The 23,421-nt window shown below is 45.2% G+C and overlaps 1 protein-coding gene across 1 annotated transcript; it reads right to left on the reverse strand.

The window, feature by feature from the left end:
• Positions 1-2,675: 2,675 nt before the first annotated feature.
• LOC103643555 (1,2-dihydroxy-3-keto-5-methylthiopentene dioxygenase 4) lies at positions 2,676-20,141 on the reverse strand. Its single transcript, XM_020546784.3, has 5 exons — positions 19,933-20,141; positions 19,782-19,854; positions 3,823-3,917; positions 3,472-3,711; positions 2,676-3,105 (listed from the first exon to the last, which is right to left on the reverse strand). The coding sequence occupies exons 1-5, from the start codon at positions 19,942-19,944 to the stop codon at positions 2,977-2,979; spliced, it is 549 nt and encodes a 182-aa protein (XP_020402373.1). The 5' UTR covers positions 19,945-20,141; the 3' UTR covers positions 2,676-2,976.
• Between the last annotated feature and the right edge of the window lie 3,280 nt (positions 20,142-23,421).

Consider the following 23,421-nt stretch of genomic DNA (forward strand, 5'->3'; position numbering starts at 1 on the left):
GAGAGGATCATGTTTGGTTTTTTTCTCCGAAGCCCTAGTCGCCGAGTGTTCGACTGTTCGTGCCCATGTGGAAAAGGTACTGGAAAAGGTATCACTGAGCGTCCGTGTGGGAAAATGTAAAAATGTAGGTGTTTCTAGAAGGCGCCAAGTGATGGGAGAGAGACTCTTCAACCGACGGTTGGAAAATTTCACGTGGAGGCTGTCAACAACAATGATCGTTGAAACTCAATCGGACGGCTACCTCCAATTCAGAGGACGTGGTGCCTCCATTGCTCGCGTTTGTGCATAGGCTTTACATATGTAAATAAATATGTAATATAATGCTTTGTTTGTGTGACTATACGTTCTGTATATCTAGTGCAATGCTTTGTTTCTATAACTGTGCATTAATATTAAACATCTAATTTTCACGATTGGTGCATTTCATTGGCTAGTAGGGGAGTAATCGAATCGGATATAGACAGATACTACTCGTTTCATATTTGTTTTCATATTTTCTTTCTAAATTCGGATCGGATACTGATATTATAAATTTGTGTCGTATAAGATTTGAATGGATATCGACTTCTTAAATATTCAACTTTAAGAATACAGATACGAATAAATATCGAATACATATTGGATATTGAGTACCCTGACTCGGATACAGATGGAATTTTAGCCGTCTTAGACGGATAATATCCGTACCATCTACACCGAACAGTATATATGGTGACGTAGCAGTGAGCTCATCATATAAGGAGTATTAGGTAGTGTTTGGATCACATGGACTTTAAGATTCCATATAAAAATCTCAAATTTACAAAATCTCATCCAAACACATTAGGATTCTAAAACCGCCACAAAATTTATGAAACATCAGAAATTACTTTTATCCTAAATTTAATTTTTTTATAATCCCATTCAAACATGTTCTTAGTATATTAATACTTTTCTCATTCAAAAAATTACAATTCTAAATTAAAGGAATAGTACTAAGTCAAATCATTTCGTGTGTGACCAAATTTAAAATAAAAATGTCAATATTGATGATTTTAATAAATACCATTAGATTTATGACTGTCGAAATATGATCTCATAGCATACCATTTTGCACAATAAATGTTAATAGTTTTGGTAAACTTAAATAAATTATATATAGTTTGACCAAGATAAGATCAAAGAATTACACCATTTTAGGGATAAAGGTATACTAGACATTATAAATATTTTGGAATGCCTATGTGGATTGTAATACTTGAAAACCATATTTACTTTGATAAAAAAAAAGTCAATTTCAATATGGCTACATATATACCTAAAGTTTATGTAGATTGACAACATTACTTCCAACTATGAAATCTGCATTTTTTGTCAACATAATATATATTTATATGAATGTTGTTAGACAACTTTTATATTTGTGATTAGAGGAACAGTCGATCTCAGATTGTCAATCAAGAGCCTGTTTGGCATAGCTTTGTATTAGAACTCAAAAATTTTCTACCTAAATACCTCAACTTTAGAGGAAAAAACTCTATAAAGTTTTTGGATAGTAAAAAAACTGGAGCACCTCCTTTCCTACTCCAAAAACAGCTAAAACGAATTTAGATGTAGAGTTTACAAGCATTTACACGTCACTGGCACTCATTAAAAAAATTCGTTCTTTTTGTATCTGGTAGTCTTTCTTTTCTCCTCCACAATTAGGCTTGAGAAATTTCAGTATTTGGATCTCACTTCGGTTGCCTGTCAACGTAAGGGATTCACTTGTCTTTCAATGAATTCTTCGATCCGAGTGTTTCTTAGACGATTAGGGTCTTGTTCGTTTCTATCGGATTGCAACCGGAATCGTTCCAGCTAAACAAAGTTTATATAAATTAGAGAAGCAATCCGGTTAGAAATCGTTCCGATCCACCAATCCGGCACAAACGAACAAGACCTAGCTTATCTTTAATCCTTAGTTATTCGTTTTGCCTTGACGGCTATAATCTTGGACGGTTCTGCCCTGCTCTCTTCTCCTGTCGCCTTGCGGCATTTTCGTTCAATTTTATCTGTCCATAAGACTTGCCTTGGTTTTCTTTTCATGATTTAGCTGCCCTGCATATGTGTTCCAGCTTTCCAGATAGTATCGGAGTACGTTTTAAGTACTTTACAGAGTCACAAACTAGGCAAGGACTAGAAAATTAGAGGGGATACATGGGATGGGACGAAAACCTTTCCAAGTTCCTCGTCACCAAACCAGCCCTAAAACTAAAATGCAATGCAAACCCGGCTGCAACCACAAGAACGCAGAGACCAAACAATTCACCATAAGGAAAGACCGCTACACCGTGCGTTCCCATAATTTGCAGTTTTATGTGCACAGATTTAACTGAACATGCAGCAAGGTTTCATGACTCCTGATGATAACATACGGTTGCGTCATACCATATGATGATACTATGCACTGTTTTAAATGTCCGACTAAGGGTCTTAGCGGCGAGCTTTTGGATAAGCTATAAAGGCTATAGCTGCAAGCTAATCCATTTAGCGAATTAAAAAAAACATGACATTACTTTATAGATAAATTAAATGTTTAATATTTGAACCTTACAATTCAAACTAGTAGTTCAAATGTTCAATAATAAATCAACATACATGCAAATTCAACGTTCAACGACACATGTAAAAGGCATTTAACCACTACCTAACAAACATTAAGTTAAAGGGTCTGCCCACAGTTTGTTTTTGGACCTCAATGTTTCAAAGGTTCGAACAGTAAAAAATATTGCGTGTTTAGCAGCTAAATTGAGCTAATGTTGTGTATTTAGCGGGCTAAATAAGGCTATTAGCGGCTAATTTTGGTTAGCGCTAAATGGTGCATCTCTTAGCTCCGGACCTTCCGAAAAGCTATAGCCGGCTATTTAAAACTTTGATACTATGACGTTGATACTATGACGTGGTACATGAATCCAAGTGACCATATATTCTTATACACGGGAAGGGGGGGGGACAGATTCAGTGTGCTGCAAGAGCAAATCCAGTGCCCGCACTCACATTCTTGACATACTCTTGCCTCGCGGGGTGGTCCTCCTGAGGGCGGTTTAATGCGGTCCAGACTGGTTCCCCAATGAAAAGCCTCATGAGCTGCACATGTAAAAAACATCATAATTTAATATTAAGAAATATAATTAAAATAGCTGATCTTTGTAATGTTCTGAAAAAAATACAGCCTATCAAAATTCTTAATTTAAAACAAAAACATAACTGCCACATACAGTACACCCTTGATCTGCAATTATTTCTACCAACTGAACTTCATTTGACCTTCAGGGAGTCAGCACCATATATTTTGCTGCTACCACTACAAAAGGCCAGTTCTTAAGTGTTCAATCATGTCTTCATTGCCTCAGTTCATGAAACAGATCTCATGAGTTGTATTCATGATTGTGCAACAGAGATCACCAGTTGATCAAATTCAAAGCTCCTATGATCCTAAGATCATGTTGGTACCTTCGTGTATTTAGCGCTGTCGAGGGTGAACCGATGATAAATTCCTGCTGGTAGGATGATCATGTCTCCTTCCCTTATCCGAATTCGAATCCACTTGTCATCTTTGTCACGGACGTCAAAGTACCCGCTGCCCTCCAAGCAATAGCGGATCTCTTCGTCAGCGTGCATGTGCTCACAGAAGAAGTTCTTCACCTTCTCCTCATAGTTTTCCAGTTTGTCGGGACATATCTCAATAAGATCCTTCAGAAATAACTCACATTCAGGTAATGATATCATATACAAGATGTAAAGAATACAGCATAAGAGGTTCAGAAAGCTATTGGAATTCATGGGAGACTAGTTAGTGCAAACCATGTAACTGTATCCTCTGTCTCTGCGTATTTTTGCTAGTTCCTCCTCGCTTTCAGACTTCTTAGGGTCCAAATGCCAATACAACACGCCAACATCTGCAAAACAGGCCATCTGTGTTGCTTAATTACATAATAAAGCAGGTCCAGAAAAGGGGCTTATCAGATTTTCTCAACACTTGCTCGTGGGTAGCTGATGTAGTCAGATTTAGTACTAATTTGACATCTTAATGGCTACATAGTCAATTCATGAACCATAAACGTGGTCAGTTTGCCCTTGTCTAGAGTGTAATAGCAAACAAACTTTCACCAAGTACAGTAGAATTTTGCAGTTATGGCTCTAATGATATGCTTGACTAAAATTAATGGTCAAAGTAAACAAAGTTTATTTGCTAAGAGCTATTGCAGAACAGATGGTTTACGTCAAAGACCACTACAACAGGAGCCATACATTTGCAAAACAAAAATAGAGATTTGTCTACATACCTGGAATTTCTAGGAAACACTGATACTTGTTAGATTTAATAAGAGCATGACTTAACTTTTATTTAATTAAACCAGATTAATAATAGGCACATATTATATATGTCTGCGGCCTCATGATTCTTGGGATATACGGGCTCCCCATGGCTCTCGGGACATCGGAGGGGATAGAGTAATGTGTAGTTGGAAGAACTAGGCCCTAGGGACGTCGAAGAGGGGGGTGGAGAGGGTCTTGCAACGTTGGGGGCCTCCCCCTCAATCCCCTCCAATCTTCCAGTGATCCTCTTGTCACCAAATCAACCCTTAGGATGCCGAGGGGCCTCTGGCCCTCTGGGGCTATCAAGACCCTCTGAGGTTGTTAAGATTATCGAACCATCCGAGGCCAATGTGGTGTAGTGTGGCATTGTCCATGACCGTGCTATGTGAGTGAGCTAGTTACACACTCGAGCAATTTAATGAAAGAGTTAGTGGTTGGATTGATAGAGGTATAATCTATATTATAAAGCACGAGTTTCTTCGTGCGTCCTCTGCACTCGCGCCCTCTCAGCGAAATCTCCCTCCCGCGCGCTCAAACCGAAATCCTGTTGCGCGCTATGTCGAGGTCCAAGCGAAATAAACAAAAAAAACAAGGAGCGCCTAGGACTTGAAGTGTGACACCAGGTTTGAAACGCTCGCCCTCTGACCACTAGAACTCATGTTCATCTGTTATATACAAGCGAAATATATATCTACTATATTATGTGGGAGTTTCTCCTTTGTCCTTTCTCTAGGGTTCGAACCGTCTCGCTCTACACTTCCACACCAGGTTCTAACTACTAGGGCTCACAACCATTTGTGTTCAACAAAAAAATATATTGTAAATATTCTGAATATAGAATCCGTAGTAATGCACGTGCAACCGACTAGTAGACGTATAATGTACGAAGTAATGGATGTATGTTACAGTAATTACTCCAACTTTTTAATCTTCCTGCATTTCCTGCCATTATGTCTAGCTCTCATAGCACAAGTAGAATGGTACTGTCAAGGACTGAGTACCCTTGACTCGCCGGACCGCGGCTACGCAGCTCGTAGTTGTCGGTCGTCTTCTCCGGTGGGGAGTATGCCTCCCAACCGTAGGCTTAACAGAGGTAGAAAGGTGAGAGACAACTGATTATTGTTTGCTTTCAAAGGTCCGGTTACAATCAATTTATAAGGTCAGCGGCTAGCACAAATGGAGAAGCTCTCCTTGATTATAGAACCTGCCCAAAACTTAGTTTCCTTCCTAGGCCTTTCCTTCCTAGCCGCCAATCACTCCTAGGCCTTTCCTTTCTAGCCCTTTCCTTCCTAGCCACCAATCACTGGCGCCCTTTCCTGTTCTGCGCCAATCACTGCCGCCCTTTCCTGTTCAGCGCAATCCCCCTGATCTACGCGATTTCCTGCTGCGCGGTTGACGCGTTCCTCAGCGCGGCGAATATCCCCCTCGCGCCTCCCCCTACGGATATACGGTTGACCGTACATGACATCTCTCCCGGCCTGGAAGGCCAGCTCGTCCTCGAGCTGAAAGTTGGGAAAGCGGGCGTGGAAGTCGTCGAGGTCCTCCCACGTCGCGGACGCAGCCTGCTCATCTTGCCACTGAACCATCACTTGACGGACGCCGCGGGCCAACCGACCAGCAAGGATGCGACCAGGGGCGGACACTACCGTGTCATTGAGAGTCGCTGGAAGCACTGGTGGCTATGCGGGCGGTGTGCCCACGAATTTCTTGAGGACACCCACGTGGAAGACGTCATGGAGCCTGGCGCCCTCCGGAGGCTGTAGTCGCACCGCTGCCTCGTTGATGACTTCCTGGACGCGATAGGGGCCGATGTAGCAAGGCTTTAGCTTCCCAGTAGGCGTTCGTGGCAGCGACGCTGCCGACCGTTGACGGAGGTGGAGGAACGCCCAGTCGCCCACTTGGTAGACCACCTTTCGATGGTGCTAGTCGTAGGCACGTTTCTGGGACTCCTGGGCCTGCTGTAGCTGATAGCGGACGTCGTCGAGGAAGGCGGCGCGTTCCTCCATCTCTTGCGCCATTGCTGCCACCCGCGTCTCGTCGGGTTCGTAGGAGCAGATGGACAGGGGGTCACGGCCGTACACCACCCTGAACAGCGTCGCGTGGAGTGAAGATTGGTAGGCGGTGTTGTAAATGTACTCCGCCCAGGGAAGCCACCGAAGCCACTGCCGGGGCTGGTCGCTGGTGAAGCATCGAAGGTACATGGCGATGACGCGGTTCGCGGCCTCTGACTGGCCGTCTGTCTTTGGGTGGAAGGCGGAGGACATGTACAACTTCGAGCCGGTGAGCATCATCAGCTCTTTCCAGAATGACGGAGTGAAGACCGGGTCGCGGTCCAAGACGATGGACTGCGGTACGCCATGAAGGCGAACCACCTCAGCGAAGAAAGCTTGCGCCACGGATTCCGTCGTGTAGGGGTGCGCCAGTGGGATGAAGTGGCAGTATTTGCTGAAGCGGTCGACAACGGTGAGGATGACTGTTTTGCCGTGCACCCGAGGCAGCGCCTCGATGAAGTCGATGTCGATGTCTGACCACACGCCGGAGGGAATCGGAAGAGGCTGTAGGAGGCCGGCTGGACGTAGGTGGTCCGACTTGTATCTCTGGCACATGCTGCAGGCCTGGACGAACTCCTGCACAATACGACACATGGCCGAAAATGGAAGTCGCGCCTAAGTCGATGCAGGGTGCGGTGGACGCCCTCGTGGCCATCATTGTGTACCGCGGCCATGATCTCCTGTAGAAGGGGTGAGTCGGCTGATATGTAGAGGTGACCCTCCATGGCGACCATGCCGCCCACAATGGACCAAGGCGCCTTGCGCGTGCCTGCGCGGATCTCATCGTAGATGGCGACGAGGGACAGGTCGGTGGCTTAGGCCTGCCGTAGACGCTCGATGAAGTCGAAGTGGGGTGCTGTTACAGCCAGCATCTGGCCCTCCTCGGTGTCCCGTCAGGACAGGGCGTCGACGACGGTGTTCGTGGCGCCGGAGCGGTACTCAACCTCGAAGTCTGAAAGGGAAATAGGCTTTAAACCTCTTCCTAAATGATTTTGGTGGTTGAATGTCCAACACAAACAATTGGACTAATTAGTTTGCTCTAGATTACATGTTCTACAGGTGCCAAAGATTCAACTCAAAACCAATAAAAAGAACAAGACAGGGTTCAAAAGAAAGGAGCAAAGAGAAACCGAAGTGCTCCCTGGTATGGCGCACCGGACTGTCCGGTGTGCCACCGGACAGTGTCCGGTGCACCAGGGAGGATTGTCTTCAAACTCTTCACCTTCGGGTTTCTCAGGCGCAGCCCACTATAATTCACCGGACTGTCCGGTGCACCACCGGACAGTGTCCGGTGCTCCAGAGTGAAGCGGCTCTGAACTGGCCAGCTTCGGGAAAATGGGAGGTCGCTCCGCTAAAATTCACCGGACTGTCCAGTGTACACCGGACTGTCCGGTGTGCCAGCGGAGCAACGGTCATCTGCGCGCAACGGTCGACTCTGCAAAGTGTACAGTTGAATTCAGAGTGTCAGAGCAGAAGTCAGAGGGGCACCGGACTGTCCGGTGCTGCACCGGACTGTCCGGTGCCACATGAGGACAAAGCGTCCAACGGTCGACCAGCTCCAATCTCAACGGATAGGATGACGTGGCTGGCGCACCGGACATGTCCGGTGTGCACCAGACTGTCCGGTGCGCCCATCGCCAGCAGCTTCTCCAACGGCTACAAAATTGGAAGGTGGCTATAAATACCACCCCAACCGGCCACTTCAAGGTGTGGGAGCCCAAGCAACATTCCAAGTCATCTAGTTGACATACTCAAGCCCTCCCAACCACATATATTCATTGATCCATCCTATACACAAGATTTAGTCCACTACAACCAACTCAAGTGCCACAAAAGAGAGAGCAAGCAATTGAGAGCTACTCAATTGAGTTTAGCCCTAGCGCCTTGTGAGATTCATTGAGAGATAGTGTGTGCTACATCTTTGTGTTCATTTGTGCGTGGAGTATTGACTCCCATCGAACTTCCTCCAAAGTGTTGGAGGCTTGTAAAAGCAAACAAGAGACACCAAAGAGTGTGGTGGTCCTTGTGGGATCGAGAGTGATCCTTGAGAAGAAAAAGAGCTCTCCGATCCTTGTGTGATCGGGGGAGAGAGGGAAAGGGTTGAAAAAGACCCGTCCTTAAGTGGACTCCTCAACGGGGACTAGGCCTTCGAGGGCCGAACCTCGGTAAAACAAATCACCCGTGTCCATTGTGTTTATTGCTTGTGATTTGTTTGTTTTCCCTTATTCTAAGTTTTCTTGCACCATTATTTGCTAATATCATTTGGTGTTGCTTCAAGTTAAATTCCCATTTAGTGAAGCAACACGTTGTAAGAAAGAACTTGTCCTAGTGCTCTTCTCATCTAAAGGCTTCTTGCTTTGTTATTCTATAACTTATTAGTTGTATTGATTTATCACTCCCGCATTATTTAGCAATACTCTTTCCAAGCAAGAACTTAGTTTATATACTCCTATATTTGTATATCTTGTTCTAACCACTAATCAAGGGATCTAGTTGGGGGATAAAGTTTTAATTTTCAGGTTCCGCCTATTCACCCCCCCCCTCTAGGCGACTTTCAATTGGTATCAGAGCTAGGCACTTCATCTTGAGTCTAACAACTCGAAGTGATGGCTCGTAAAAGATCCCAAAAGAACAAGAAGACCCAGGAGACCAAGGAGGTAACTCTTGAGATATTACTTTCCGATTGTTCTAATTATGATTCATGGTCTACTAGAGTAATAAATGCTTTTAGAGCGGTAGATCCTCAATTAGAACAAATTTTAGTCAAGAGTATTATTCCTCCTAACTATGCTAGGGAAAATGCCTCCGAAGAAGATTTAAGATGTATACGGTTAAATTATCTAGCTTATGACATCTTAAGTAAATCCCTTAGCAAAGAAGATTATCATGCCCTCATAATAAAATATGACAAACCCATTTGTGATGTGCACGATATTTGGACTAGAATTAAAAGCAAATTTAATAAGTCCAAACATGGTAGTTCATTTTGTGCTTCTACTTCCTTTGGTCTTTGTGATACTAACCCTTGCAAGAAAGAAGAAGAAAATGATCGATGGAGACCAAACGATGAATCCACCTCTCCAAAAGGTTTGTCTTCCCATTTCAATTCCCACATGTGTTGTGTGGCTAATACAAATAATAGCGGAAGCACAAATGAGGATGAGGAGGAAGAAAGAAGCTTTGTGCAACTCTACGCTCGCCTAAGCCAAGAAGATAAGGCGGTCATGCTCAAACTTGTAGAAAGAGCGAGAGAGCAAGGCGAAGCTCGTCAAAGGCTAGAAAGTATTCTCTCCATGAAGATGCAACACTTTGACGAGTTGACTAAAGAACATGAGGAGCTAAAGTGCTCTCATGTTGATTTGGTCCAAAGGTATGAAACTATTTCAATTGAGCAAGATAACGCTTTACATTGTATCGCTCAATTAGTAAATAGGAATACCTTGCTTAAGGACCAAGTAGAAAAGCTAAAAATTGAAAATCTAGCTTTTCAAGATAAATATGATATGCTCCTATGCTCTCATGAAAATCTTAAAGACGATCATATCATATTAAACATTGCTCACGAGGTTGTGATAGAAAACTTAAAATCCCAACAACCTCACTCATGCACATGTATTCAAATTGATACTATATTACCATGTGCTAATGCTTGTTGTCCGTCAACAAGCACATCTTCTCTTGAGCTAGAACTTGCAGGAATAAAAGATGATACATATCAAAAGCTCAAAGAAGAGAATGAGAGGCTAAAGATGAGCTTGACACAACTAAAAGGGAAATGCATTGCCCAACCTTCTCAAGATAACCGTGATCACATGGTGAAGAAGCTTGAGGCGGGAACAACCGTAGCATGCACTACATCCCTTGAAGAAAATGTCAAGGATTTGAGGATTGCCAAGAGGAAGATACAAAAGATGAAATTCAACACCTCCTCCAAAAGCCTCAACCACGCCTCCACAAAAGGTAACATCCAAGGTAATGATCAAGCCACACTTCACATTAAGAGGTGTAGTGAATGCTTTGAAGAGGGGCACTTGATTAGGTCATGTCCCTACATTATAAATAGCTCGATTATTAACAAGGAGGATAGACTTTGTTTTAAATGCTCCAAGAAGGGACACTTGCTTAGATCTTGTCCTCATTTAAAACAAAAAGGCATAGGGTTAGAAAAGAAAGTTTTTACTAACCATGTAGCAAGCAACAAACAAGGAAAGAAGAAAACTTCAAAACTTGAAAAACGCCTATGCTACACATGCCGAAAGAAGGGACATCAATGTAAGGACTGCCCCATTGGTAACAATTCCACTCCTAGCTTGTCAATTAATTCTCATGTAACTAGGCAACCCAAAATTGCAACTTGTGCTAGAAAGGTAATGAGCTTACCTAGAGCTAACACAAAGGACTTTTGGGTTCCTAGATCTTTGTTGACTAACCATGATGGACCCATCAAGCGATGGGTACCAAAATATGCTTGACAAGATTTGCAGGAAAAGGAGATGATATAAAGCCTTGGGGTGCTTGAGAAAGTTGATTCAATTTAACTCAAGCTATCAAATCTTCAATGATCTTTATCCGTGATTGACCCAAGGTTATTCTTCAAATTACTACATCTTAAACTCATATCATCTCGAGGAAGGTATTGATGTTGTAGGAAATAAAGAATTATCTTATGCGGAAAAATCAAGGCCTACAACATGGAGGAAAGTCAAAGGATGGTAACCTCTATGCTTTTAAAGTGCAAGTTTTTATTATGTGTCTTGAGTAGTCACATAGAAATGTGTAGCGCTTCAAATGTCTTAAAATTCATATCACCATTCTTTGAAGAATTTCCTCTCATATGGTAGATTGCATACCCATCATTTCCATCCTATGGCAATCTACATGCTTTAAATTATTGCAAGTCTCATGGCATGTTTTACACTAATTATCTTATTATTGCCATGATTCTAGATATAGAGAGATATTTCATGTTCTTAAAAGAATTAGGTGTCGTATAAGGAATTCAAATCCTTAGGACATTTCTAAACGGAAAATTCTCTCTATAACTAGAATAGTGAGACTAATGATTTCATCTAAGTAACCCAAGTAGTCTCACTTGTAGAGAATAAGTTTCTCTTTAGAAGCGTGTAATCTAACATAAAAAGAAAAATCAATCCAATGATTTATGTTGATTTGCTCCTTGCCCATATTGGATATGATTCTTCCTCATTCATCGCTCTCCATGTTGTGAACTAGATTTATTTCCATAATCCTAAAGAACTTACTATGCTTGTTCCATTAGTTAAAACTAAGCATACTTCAAGGAATGATCTAGTTCATATTATAAAGTTTCCATGCTTTAGTAATTCACTTTTCATTCCTTATCAAAAATGATTACAAAGAGGGAAACTAGTGCTTGTGTTGCTACTAACATTTCTCTTAAGTTCAAGTATGAAAATCTACAAGAGAGAAAGTGCACAAGCCTCATGGGTTGATCTTCACCCAAAGGAAGAAAGGTAAAAGCAAAGTTCAATATAAAGAAGTAAATTCCTATGAGTGATCAAATTGTTAAATAGTGCATGTTCCTCTTTTAAAGTAAAAGTGCACTAATGTTAAGAATTTTACTTCATGTCTGTGTGACTTATGGATGATGAATTATGCTTATTTCCTATCTAAAAGAAATCATCCATCATTATATACTCTCTTGTATTACTAACATCCTTCTTGAGTATTTTCAATAAGTTTGAAAGGAAAAAGAAGCCACTGCAAAGGGAGGACTCTCAAATGAAAGAGGAGAACATCAAAAACAACACCACCTACTTCTACGAAACAATCAATGGTGTGGTTGTGAGTATTCTAAACCCTTTCATAATGAGAATACTAGGCTCAAGTTGTTTATTACAAATTTAATGAGCCTTGATCAAGATGTATAATGCTTCTCTCTATTTCTCTTTAAAGTAAATGCATCCATTCAATTCATTCAAATACTTGATGCATATCTTTAGGGGGAGCCTCTTTTTATATCTTGATTATGTTGAGACTATTACTTTATCTTAGAAATTTCATATAGTCTCTTGCATGAGAATGAGTTTCTCATGAAGTATTTGCTGGATTCTCCTATCCTAAGCTTAATTGATAATCTAATGTGTATGTTGTTCTTTTGATCACATGTGTTATTTGTTTGATCATTGAATGACTTTCATTAACAACCATGACTCTTAGTGCCTCATATACATATTCTTTCAATCAATATCTCTCTTGATATGCACTAAGTTAAAAGGAGAATTCATGATTTATTTATACAATAGGTGATCCATTTGATATATGCTTCAATAACTTGGAAAAGTATCACTAGTTGTAAAACTCTCTCTTGTGCAAAATATTTCCATATACTGTCATTAAGTATAGGTCTTAAGCATCTAAAGACTATGGACAATGCACAATGAAGAGAGCATCTCTATGTGAAGGTACAAAAGGGTAAAACTATCTCCTTTCACTTAGAACTTGTACCTAAATCTTCCTTTTCTATACATTCTTTGCATATCTTGTATAAAAGGAAGAGAAAGCATGTCCATGCATTATCCCTGCTTCATACCTAGTTTAATTTTTCAAAATCCATTCCTGCTTTAGTGCATCTCTGGTAAAACTAGATGAAGTACTTTTATTGTCAAAGAGCTTAAAGCTTAACCTTGTAACGAGGATAAGCTGCATTTGTTTCAAAGGTGGATGGTCCTTAAGTCTCTTTGAAATCCTTAAGGGACAATGCTTAAATTGTTTACAACATGTTTTCATAAGTGCATAAATTGTCATGAGCATCACACTTATACTATGACACAATGCACTTCACAATCTGTATGATATAGATATGTTCTCGTTAACCTAATTATGTGCAATTGTCATTTAAGGCCAAAATATATGTTCCTCTCCATGCACATATTTAGGGGGAGCAATCTATGTTATATAGAATTATGATCATGTTTAATTTGACATATCCTTTTGATCATATCTCTTTTATGTCTATGACTAATGTGTTTTCAAGTATATTCTCATGCTTAGTCATAGGATTGAAAGGGAAATAGAGTATTCGGCAAAGATGACGCTTCCACTCAACTCCATCGGTATTATCCACTCTTTGCCGGTATTCCGCATAGTTCTTCACGTTGGTATAATCTTCACTCATATCTCTATTTCAATTGAATATTTCAATTGTTTGCCAAAGGGGGAGAGAAACAAACGGGCCTATATTTCATTCCAAGTATCCGTTTTTGGCGATTCATGCCAAAGGGGGAGAAAGTATTGGCCCAAAGCAAAAGGACCGCACCACCACCCTAATTTTTAAACTTAATGATTTTCAATGGGTAAATTTCAAATTGGTATCTCTTTGTGTTCTAAAGGGGGAGCAAGTAGTATTTTCAAAACTTGATATCTTAAAACCCTCTTGAACACTAAGAGAAGAATTGATTGAGGGGGAGTTTTGTTTTTAGTCAAAGGAAAAAGCATTTGAAACAAGGGGAGAAAATTTTCAAATCTTATCAATGCTTCTCAAAATCTTATTCATTTACCTTTGATCATTTTGCAAAAGGACTTTAAAAAGAATTTGCAAAAACAAAACATTTGGTGCAAGCATGGTCCAAAATGTTAAAAATAAAGAAAAGCATCCATGCATATCTTATGAAATGAATATTGGTTTAATTCCAAGCAATCTTTGCACCTATCTTATGCAAACTAGTTCAATTATTCTCTTATATATTTGCTTTGGTTTGTGTTGGCATCAATCACCAAAAAGGGGGAGATTGAAAGGGAAATAGGCTTTAAACCTCTTCCTAAATGATTTTGGTGGTTGAATGTCCAACACAAACAATTGGACTAATTAGTTTGCTCTAGATTACATGTTCTACAGGTGCCAAAGATTCAACTCAAAACCAATAAAAAGAACAAGACAGGGTTCAAAAGAAAGGAGCAAAGAGAAACCGAAGTGCTCCCTGGTATGGCGCACCGGACTGTCCGGTGTGCCACCGGACAGTGTCCGGTGCACCAGGGAGGATTGTCTTCAAACTCTTCACCTTCGGGTTTCTCAGGCGCAGCCCACTATAATTCACCGGACTGTCCGGTGCACCACCGGACAGTGTCCGGTGCTCCAGAGTGAAGCGGCTCTGAACTGGCCAGCTTCGGGAAAATGGGAGGTCGCTCCGCTAAAATTCACCGGACTGTCCAGTGTACACCGGACTGTCCGGTGTGCCAGCGGAGCAACGGTCATCTGCGCGCAACGGTCGACTCTGCAAAGTGTACAGTTGAATTCAGAGTGTCAGAGCAGAAGTCAGAGGGGCACCGGACTGTCCGGTGCTGCACCGGACTGTCCGGTGCTGCACCGGACTGTCCGGTGCCACATGAGGACAAAGCGTCCAACGGTCGACCAGCTCCAATCTCAACGGATAGGATGACGTGGCTGGCGCACCGGACATGTCCGGTGTGCACCAGACTGTCTGGTGCGCCCATCGCCAGCAGCTTCTCCAACGGCTACAAAATTGGAAGGTGGCTATAAATACCACCCCAACCGGCCACTTCAAGGTGTGGGAGCCCAAGCAACATTCCAAGTCATCTAGTTGACATACTCAAGCCCTCCCAACCACATATATTCATTGATCCATCCTATACACAAGATTTAGTCCACTACAACCAACTCAAGTGCCACAAAAGAGAGAGCAAGCAATTGAGAGCTACTCAATTGAGTTTAGCCCTAGCGCCTTGTGAGATTCATTGAGAGATAGTGTGTGCTACATCTTTGTGTTCATTTGTGCGTGGAGTATTGACTCCCATCGAACTTCCTCCAAAGTGTTGGAGGCTTGTAAAAGCAAACAAGAGACACCAAAGAGTGTGGTGGTCCTTGTGGGATCGAGAGTGATCCTTAAGAAGAAAAAGAGCTCGCCGATCCTTGTGTGATCGGGGGAGAGAGGGAAAGGGTTGAAAAAGACCCGTCCTTAAGTGGACTCCTCAACGGGGACTAGGCCTTCGAGGGCCGAACCTCGGTAAAACAAATCACCCGTGTCCATTGTGTTTATTGCTTGTGATTTGTTTGTTTTCCCTTATTCTAAGTTTTCTTGCACCATTATTTGCTAATATCATTTGGTGTTGCTTCAAGTTAAATTCCCATTTAGTGAAGCAACACGTTGTAAGAAAGAACTTGTCCTAGTGCTCTTCTCATCTAAAGGCTTCTTGCTTTGTTATTCTATAACTTATTAGTTGTATTGATTTATCACTCCCGCATTATTTAGCAATACTCTTTCCAAGCAAGAACTTAGTTTATATACTCCTATATTTGTATATCTTGTTCTAACCACTAATCAAGGGATCTAGTTGGGGGATAAAGTTTTAATTTTCAGGTTCCGCCTATTCACCCCCCCCCTCTAGGCGACTTTCAAAGTCGAAGCCCAAGAGCTTGCCAACCCAGTGATGTTGAGGTATCGTGGCGAGCCGCTGGTCGAGGAGGTACTTGAGGCTGAAGTGGTCAGTCTTGACGATGAAGTGGCGCCCCCACAAATAGGGCCGCCAGTGCCTGACCGCCTGGACCAAGACGATGAGCTCGCGCTCGTAGGCTGTGAGCGCCCGATGTCTGGACGCGACCGCCCGGCTGAAGAAGGCCACTGGGTGACCTTCCTGGACAAGTACCGCGCCAAACCCGGATGATGACGCGTCGCACTCGACACAGCTTGGCGAAGTCCGGCATGTCGAGGACGGGGGCAGACGAGACGACCGCCTTGAGTGCCGTGAAGGCGACCTTCGTCGCGTCATCCCAGACGAAGCCTTCCTTCTTGAGGAGGGTCGTGAGGGGGGCAGCCATCGTGCCGTAGTTGTTCACAAATCGGCGGTAGTATCCTGCGAGGCCTAGGAAGCCCCGTACGGCCCGAACGGAGCGAGGCGGTGGTCAGTCGTAAATGGCCGCTACCTTGGTCGGGTCCATGGCCACACCTGCCGCTGAGATGATGTGGCCGAGGTAGGCGACGGAGGGCGCGCCAAAGTAGCACTTAGAGCGCTTGACGAAGAGCTGGTGGCGGCGCAGCTCATCGAGGACCGCCCAAAGGTGGCGGAGATGATCTGCCCATGTCTTGTTGTAAATTAGAATATCATCAAAAAATACCAGCACGAATCGGCGTAGGAACGGCCAGAGCACGTCGTTCATCAGAGCTTGGAACATGGCGGGGGCGTTCCAGAGCCTGAACGCCATCACCAGGAACTCGTACAAGTCGTCGTGGGTGCGGAACGCGGTCTTGTGTACATCTTTCGGCCGCATGCGCACCTGGTGATATCCCGACCTGTGATCAAGCTTGGTGAAGAACTTGGCGTCGTGTATCTCGTCGAGGAGTTCCTCCACCACCGGAATCGAAAACGCGTCCTTGACGGTGAGGGCGTTCAAGGCTCGGTAGTCAACGTAGAAGCGCCATGACCCATCGGGCTTCTTGACCAAGAGGACAGGCGACGAGAACGGGGAGTCGCTGCAACGCACAATCCCCTGGTCAATCATGGTCGTATACTGCCGCTCCAGCTCATCCTTGTGGACCACCGGGTACCGGTAAGGGCGAACAGCCACCGGTTGCGCGTCCGGTTTAAGAAGAATGCGATGATCGTGGGCCCACTTGGGAGGCAAGCCCGTAGGAGCCGCGAAGACCTCCACAAACGCGTCCAGGAGAGCCTCCAGTAGCGCGTCGCCTGCGGTCGTGGTGCGCAACGCCGGCCCTTTGTTGCCTGGAGCGCCTGCCCAGGTGGTGGAGCGTCCCCTTCGTTGGAACATCATGCGGCAAGCGGCGAGGTCCCACACAATTGGTCCCAGTGCGCCGAGCCAGCCAGAGGGTGCCGAGGACGACATCATACCCGGCCAAGGGCATCATGAAGAGATCGGCCGGGAAGGCTTCCCCGTCGACGTGAAGCGGCGCGTGGCGGAGGACGCCGGCGCAGGTGATCTGCTCGCCATTGGCCACCATTGCCGTGAGGCGTGGTCGACGTTGGATGGGAAGGCCGGAGCGATGCGCCGCTGTTGCGGAGATGAAGTTGTGGGTACTGCCCGAGTCTAGCAGTGCGACCAGAGACACCGGGCCGAGGGTGACGGCGATCTGCATCATGTTGGCTGCTGCGACCCCGGCCACCGCCTGCAAGGAGAAACAGGGCGCATCTGTCCCGGCTGTCTCTGTCGTGTCTGTTGCGTCATCGATCTCCACGCCGTCGATGAAGAAAATCTGCCTGCACAAACAGTTGTGGCCACAGGTATACTGCTCATTACAGTTAAAGCAGAGGCCTTGGCGTCGCCGATCAGCCATTTCCTCCGTCGACAACCGTCTATTGTTGCCTTCGCCGCAGCCCTGAGGTGAGCCCAGCGACGGCGCGGGGAGAGCAAGTTGCTGCTGGGGCGCCGGAAGCGCCTGCTTTGGGGCCGGTAGTAGGCCTCGCGATGCTGGCCGGGCCAGAGCCGGAGGCTGTCGATCGAGTTCCATTAACTCAACCTGCCGTGCCAGACTCATGGCGGCCGCCAGCGTCTCCGGGTTGTGGATCCGCACTGCGTGACTGAGCGACGGCAGGAGCCCCCCGATGAAGGGTTGGACGCGCTGGGACTCGTCCAGCCTTCCCGCTCGTGAGAGCAGCTCCTAGAACCGGTTGGAGTAGTCCTCAATGGATCCGGTGCGGCGGCACTCGGCGAGTTCGAACAACGACGCCGACCGAAGAGCCGGGTCGAACCGTAGATGGAGCAACTCCTTGAAGCGACCCCACGGAGGCGTCCCTTCGTCGTCCTGGAGTTGGATGAACCAATGTTGTGCGATGCCCTCGAGATTATACGAGGCCATCCACACCCTTTCTTCCCCCATGGTACGTTGCTGGCGAAAGTATGATTCACACTTGTTGACGAAGAGGAGAGGATCTGGCTTGCCATCGTACCGTGGGAAGTCCAATTTTTGGAACCTCGGTGGACGATCAAGGTCGTGGGGAGCGTCGGTGCGGACGCCGCTGGATGACGATGCGTCGGACTTCTCCTTCAACCCGGCTATGTCGGCCTGCATGTCCTTCATCATCTGGATCACGTCGGCGAGGGTGGGCTCGGACATGGTGGTGGCTGCGGGTAGCGAAGTGGGCGATGGTGGAGCGGCTGCTGGCTGGTGCGCGTTGGTGGTGGAGGGCACGGTGGGCCAGGAGTGGTCGGGAGAGGTGCACCTGACTCAGGATACCAAGATGTCAGGGACTGAGTACCCTTGACTCGCCGGACCGCGGCTACGCAGCTCGTAGCCGTCGGCCGTCTTTTCCGGTGGGGAGTATGCCTCCCAACCGCAGGCTTAACAGAGGTAGAAAGGTGAGAGACAACTGATTATTGCTTGCTTTCAAAGGTCCGGTTACAATCAATTTATAAGGCCAGCGGCCAGCGCAAATGGAGAAGCTCTCCTTGATTATTGAACCTGCCCAAAACTTAGTTTTCTTCCTAGGCCTTTCCTTCCTAGCCGCCAATCACTCCTAGGCCTTTCCTTTCTAGCCCTTTCCTTCCTAGCCGCTAATCACTGGCGCCCTTTCCTGTTCTGCGCCAATCACTGGCGCCCTTTCCTGTTCAGCGTGATCCTCCTGATCTGCGCGATCTCCTGCTGCGCGGTTGGCGTGTTCCTCAGCGCGACGAATGTCCCGCGCGCGCCTCTCCCTACGGATATACGGTTGACCGTACATGACAGGTACACAACCGTACAAAGCTATCTCTCGCCTCTTAGTTGAGTTGCAAATGGTCAACAAGGCATTGTGTGTAAACTATTGAAGTTCTTGTATGGCCTAAAACAAGCATCTAAACAGTGATATGATAAGTTCGACAAAAGTTTAACATCCGCTATCTTTCCTCACATATTTGCCGTGGGATTTCTAAATTAAATTGAACATGAAAATACCTAAATTCACAACAATACTACTCATCGAATCAAAATTTGACCGCAAAGTGCAACCAACTCTCTATTGACCTAAGAACACCTAGGTCCACTGAAACCCAAACGCACGGAAATATATCGAAACGGTCTGATGAACTAATTGTATACAACTTCCGTGTTCAAACAGGTGTTTTTTTGCATAAAAGCAGCGATAAGCCTTGAATTAATCCTCATCAAAAAGGACAATTTCCGACAAATAAATAGGGAGCAAGTCATAGATTGGGTCAAACTTTAGCTTTAGGAGGGATACCGAAGACTATCTCTGTCCTAAAATAAAATTTATTTTGACATTTTAGTGGATTCATATAATATCTGGTGTGTGTTCTATATACATGTCTGTATTCATTATCATCTGATTGAATATAGACATAAAAATTAAGAGCTAAAACAAATACTATTTTGGTATGGAGAAAGCACGCAACTACCGGGGATCGAACAAATGAAGCAAGCGAGAATCCACTTTGAGAACCTTTACCTTCAAGCTTAGAGAGCGGCAGGAATTCCCTGGGTTGTTGGAGGTCCTCGCCGTTCTCCGCCACGACCCACGCCTAATTTCAAAGAAGATGAGCACAAGGAACAACAGAAACGCCTCGAGGCCCCTAAAGAAGATCCAGCCTGATTCCTACCTGAGGAGCCATGCCGAGTGGAATTGGAGCAGCCGAACTGGGAGTTCGCTCGCTCGCTTGCCTTTTGTATTTTTGGACGCGCCGCACAGTTGGAGTGGGTTCCTGCAGAACCCGGATTGTTCCTCGGTTCGTTTTTCTGCCGTGTGGCTGTGACTGTGGTGGAGCTTGCAGATGCAAGAATAGCCACCGAAAGCCGGAACCGTAGTTTTTTTTTTTTTTTTTTTTTGCAATACAGGATTTTTCCAGAACCAGATTAACGAAAGAAACATTGGTGTTATTGTGTCAAAAGTGATGGACAAAGACTGTCAGGAGTCCATGCGGAAGAAGTGGAAGGCCCCGCTTTGGCGCTTCGGCTGGTGGATACGCGTTACGACGCGAAGTTATCATGTCCCACTGCGAAGGGGTCTGCCTAGCTGCTACGATGCCTCCTCCACCAGCTAACGCGAAGTTGTCATGTCCCACTGCGAAGGGGTCTGCCTTAGCTGCTACGATGCCTCCTCCACCAGCGCCAAGGCGCTGTTGAGGCACCGGTTTCAAAGATTGGAGGGACCGGTTTCAAAGATTGGTGGGGTTGTCACTATGTTTGATGCCCAGACAGGGTTTCCGCCTGCTAGTGAGTAGGGTGTTGGTGTGTGTATTTTGTATGGTGATATATGTTGTGTTAACTTGCTTTTTGGGTGCGGGGATTGAAACCGAGCAGTTGGTGGTGGCGCCGGTGAGGCTGCTCGCTGACAAAGGGGCTTCAACGAAGAGCGACACTATGACCTCACGGGACCCCTGGGCACACTTTTGCGTTTGTCGGGGGTAAGTTTTGTTTTGGCCTTGTTTTTGTAATATCAGACGACCGTCTTCGTCGATCAAGTTGCGTCCAGAGCATTGGTTAATGTTGCGACCCCGCAGCTGCATTCCGAAAGGAGACGACTCAAGGGCAAGATAGAGCGCCTTTGGATGCAATACCCCGAAGCAATGGGGGACAAATCCACGGTCGAGAACAAAAGTCGAAACCTTCTCGATAAGGTGGCTATGCTAGAAAAAGAGAATGAAGATCTCGGTCATCGGCTCAATGACGAGAGGGATGCCGCCGCTGAGGCGAAGACGGAGACCGAAAACGCCCGTGCGGAGGCCCAAGCCGCTCGGAAGCGCACTGGCGAGCTGGAGCTTGAGGTGAAGGATATGCACGCTAACCACGAGAGAGTGGAGGCCACCACACGTGTGGGTGTGGACCAGGCGCATACACTGTTTGTGGATGCATACCGCGACTTGGGCGCAGACGACCCCCTTCGACAAATCAGAAGGGGAGGTGGGCACTCGTTTCCTTAGATGGCTGCAGGAGGAGCTGGAGTCTCTCCCGTCCATCGTGACACGACTGATATCCTATGTGTCGCTCGTATCCTATGAAGGGGCTGTGAATGCCTTGGCCCACGAGGGTTGTAGGCACTTCAAGGCCTTTGATCGGAGCAATGAGGACTTCAACGCTGGTGTATTCCAGGTTGAATACAATGTATCGAAGCGCTTGGTCGGGTCACTTTATGATAGGATGTGGGGTCCTCACGGCCGAGGCGTCGTCTGTGAAAGAGCCGACCTGGCGCTGGCATAGGTATGCTTGTACCCTTGGTGGGGACACCCTTTATATTTGTCTTGTCTAACAAACTATTGTGTTGCCTTCGCAGGTGATGAGGGATGAAGAGGTTGAAGACCTCACCGGCTTGGAGAGCTTGATGGCTCGACAAGATGCCAACACCGAGGAGGGGCTAAAGAACAGTCGTCGCTCACGAAAGTCGGTGCTGAAGACCCTACGACGACGGGACTACATAGTTGTCTGCGTCTGCATAGGTGTAATAATTGGAGTAGGTCTAGTACGATAGTGTTTTTACTTTGTTTGATACTTAAAGTTGATTTCTGCGCAGGTTCCGGTGCCCGGGTCTGCGCAAGCAGATTTTGGAGATATTGGGTGTTGGGGACTTGTCCTTAAATGCTATAAATTAAGAACAAGACAACACAAAAATTGTTAAACGTTAAAGTCCTTCGTCCTTCGAAGCATTATTTCCCTTAGGATATAATGAGTTTCGGACGAAGGTTATGAAGGACATACCTTCATCAGCACAACAATAATGAAGAAGGATTCTTATAAAGTATAAACACTTAATATTATTATTAACTCATTTCTATTTTATTATTATGGAAAAATAGAAATGATAACAAATTACAAATGTACCTTCGGCTTGAAAGAAGACAAAAGTACAAGCGTGACGCAAAAGCAAATGCCAAGTCAGCGTGAACAGTACGGGAGCACTGTTCATCTATTTATAGGCACGGGACGCAGCCCATGTAAAATTACACCCTGCCCTTTACATTTGCTAATAACTCTATAGTAATCCATCGAGGTCTAAATAGCCTTTTCATCTTTAAGTTGGTTTCCTTTTCTACTATCATGCCGAAGCTCCCCTGCGCATAGCTTCGGCTCTGCTCCATCCTTCATATCCTTTGTGCTTCTTCACACTGTGGTTTTGACCCAAGTCCGAAGGATCTAAGTCCGAAGGTACCTGCTCATGTATTATACTCTAGAAACATTGTTAAATCATGTTTTTGAGGACCTTCGGAAGCCGAAGGCCCCCAACAGTAGCCCCTCGTAATATTAATTTGTTAGAATGATAAATTCAGATTGCGATACGGACGAAGGCCCTAAGCCGAAGGTCCGAAAAAACACCTTCCCTTTGCTAGAATAGCAACAGTCAATGACAAGCGGGGCCCTCCTACTTGCAACGCACTAGGCGTATAAATAAGAGCACACCGCGAGCTCATTTGGCACGCTTTTTGCCATCTGCTCTGCGTGCTCAATTTTTAGCTCTTGCCTACAAACGCTTCGCCTGGCTTTTTAGATTTTTTAGCTTCGGCCTTAAGAGCACATTTTCAACATTTTCGAAGAGATGTCTCAGGATAAGAAAAGCTGTTGTTGAAACGAAGCTGAGCCTTTCTGAGGAGAAGAATCTTGGCTTCCTTGAATCAATAGCGAAGACAAATACAGAAAAGATTACTAGAGAGATTTTAGAAGGTTTATCTGAAGACACCGGTGATAGTGACAGTTATGATGTGGAAAGCGATGGCGAAGACTCCGAAGATCGACCCTGGCGACCAAGTCATACAGTTTTTGGAAAATCAACTATTAAACAGAGTCATCTCGACAATATGAGGGGAAGATATTTTCGAGATGTGTCTATCGTGAGGGCTGACAATGGAGACAGGACTTCTCCTGCTCCCGAAGAGAATGAAGTCGTGATCTTCTGAAGCTTCTTCAAGGCTGGGCTTCGGTTCCCCCTAAGCAATTTTGTGGTTGAAGTTTTAAAAATACATCAGGTTTACCTTCATCAAATTACTCCCGAAGCAATCATAAGAATGGGAATCTTCATCTAGGTCATGAGGAGCCAGGGCTTAGAGCCAAATGCAAAAAGTTTTTGTAGTATGCACGAACTGTTATATGAGACGAAACCC

This window comes from Zea mays, chromosome 1, assembly GCF_902167145.1.
Source record: "Zea mays cultivar B73 chromosome 1, Zm-B73-REFERENCE-NAM-5.0, whole genome shotgun sequence".
NCBI lineage: Eukaryota > Viridiplantae > Streptophyta > Magnoliopsida > Poales > Poaceae > Zea > Zea mays.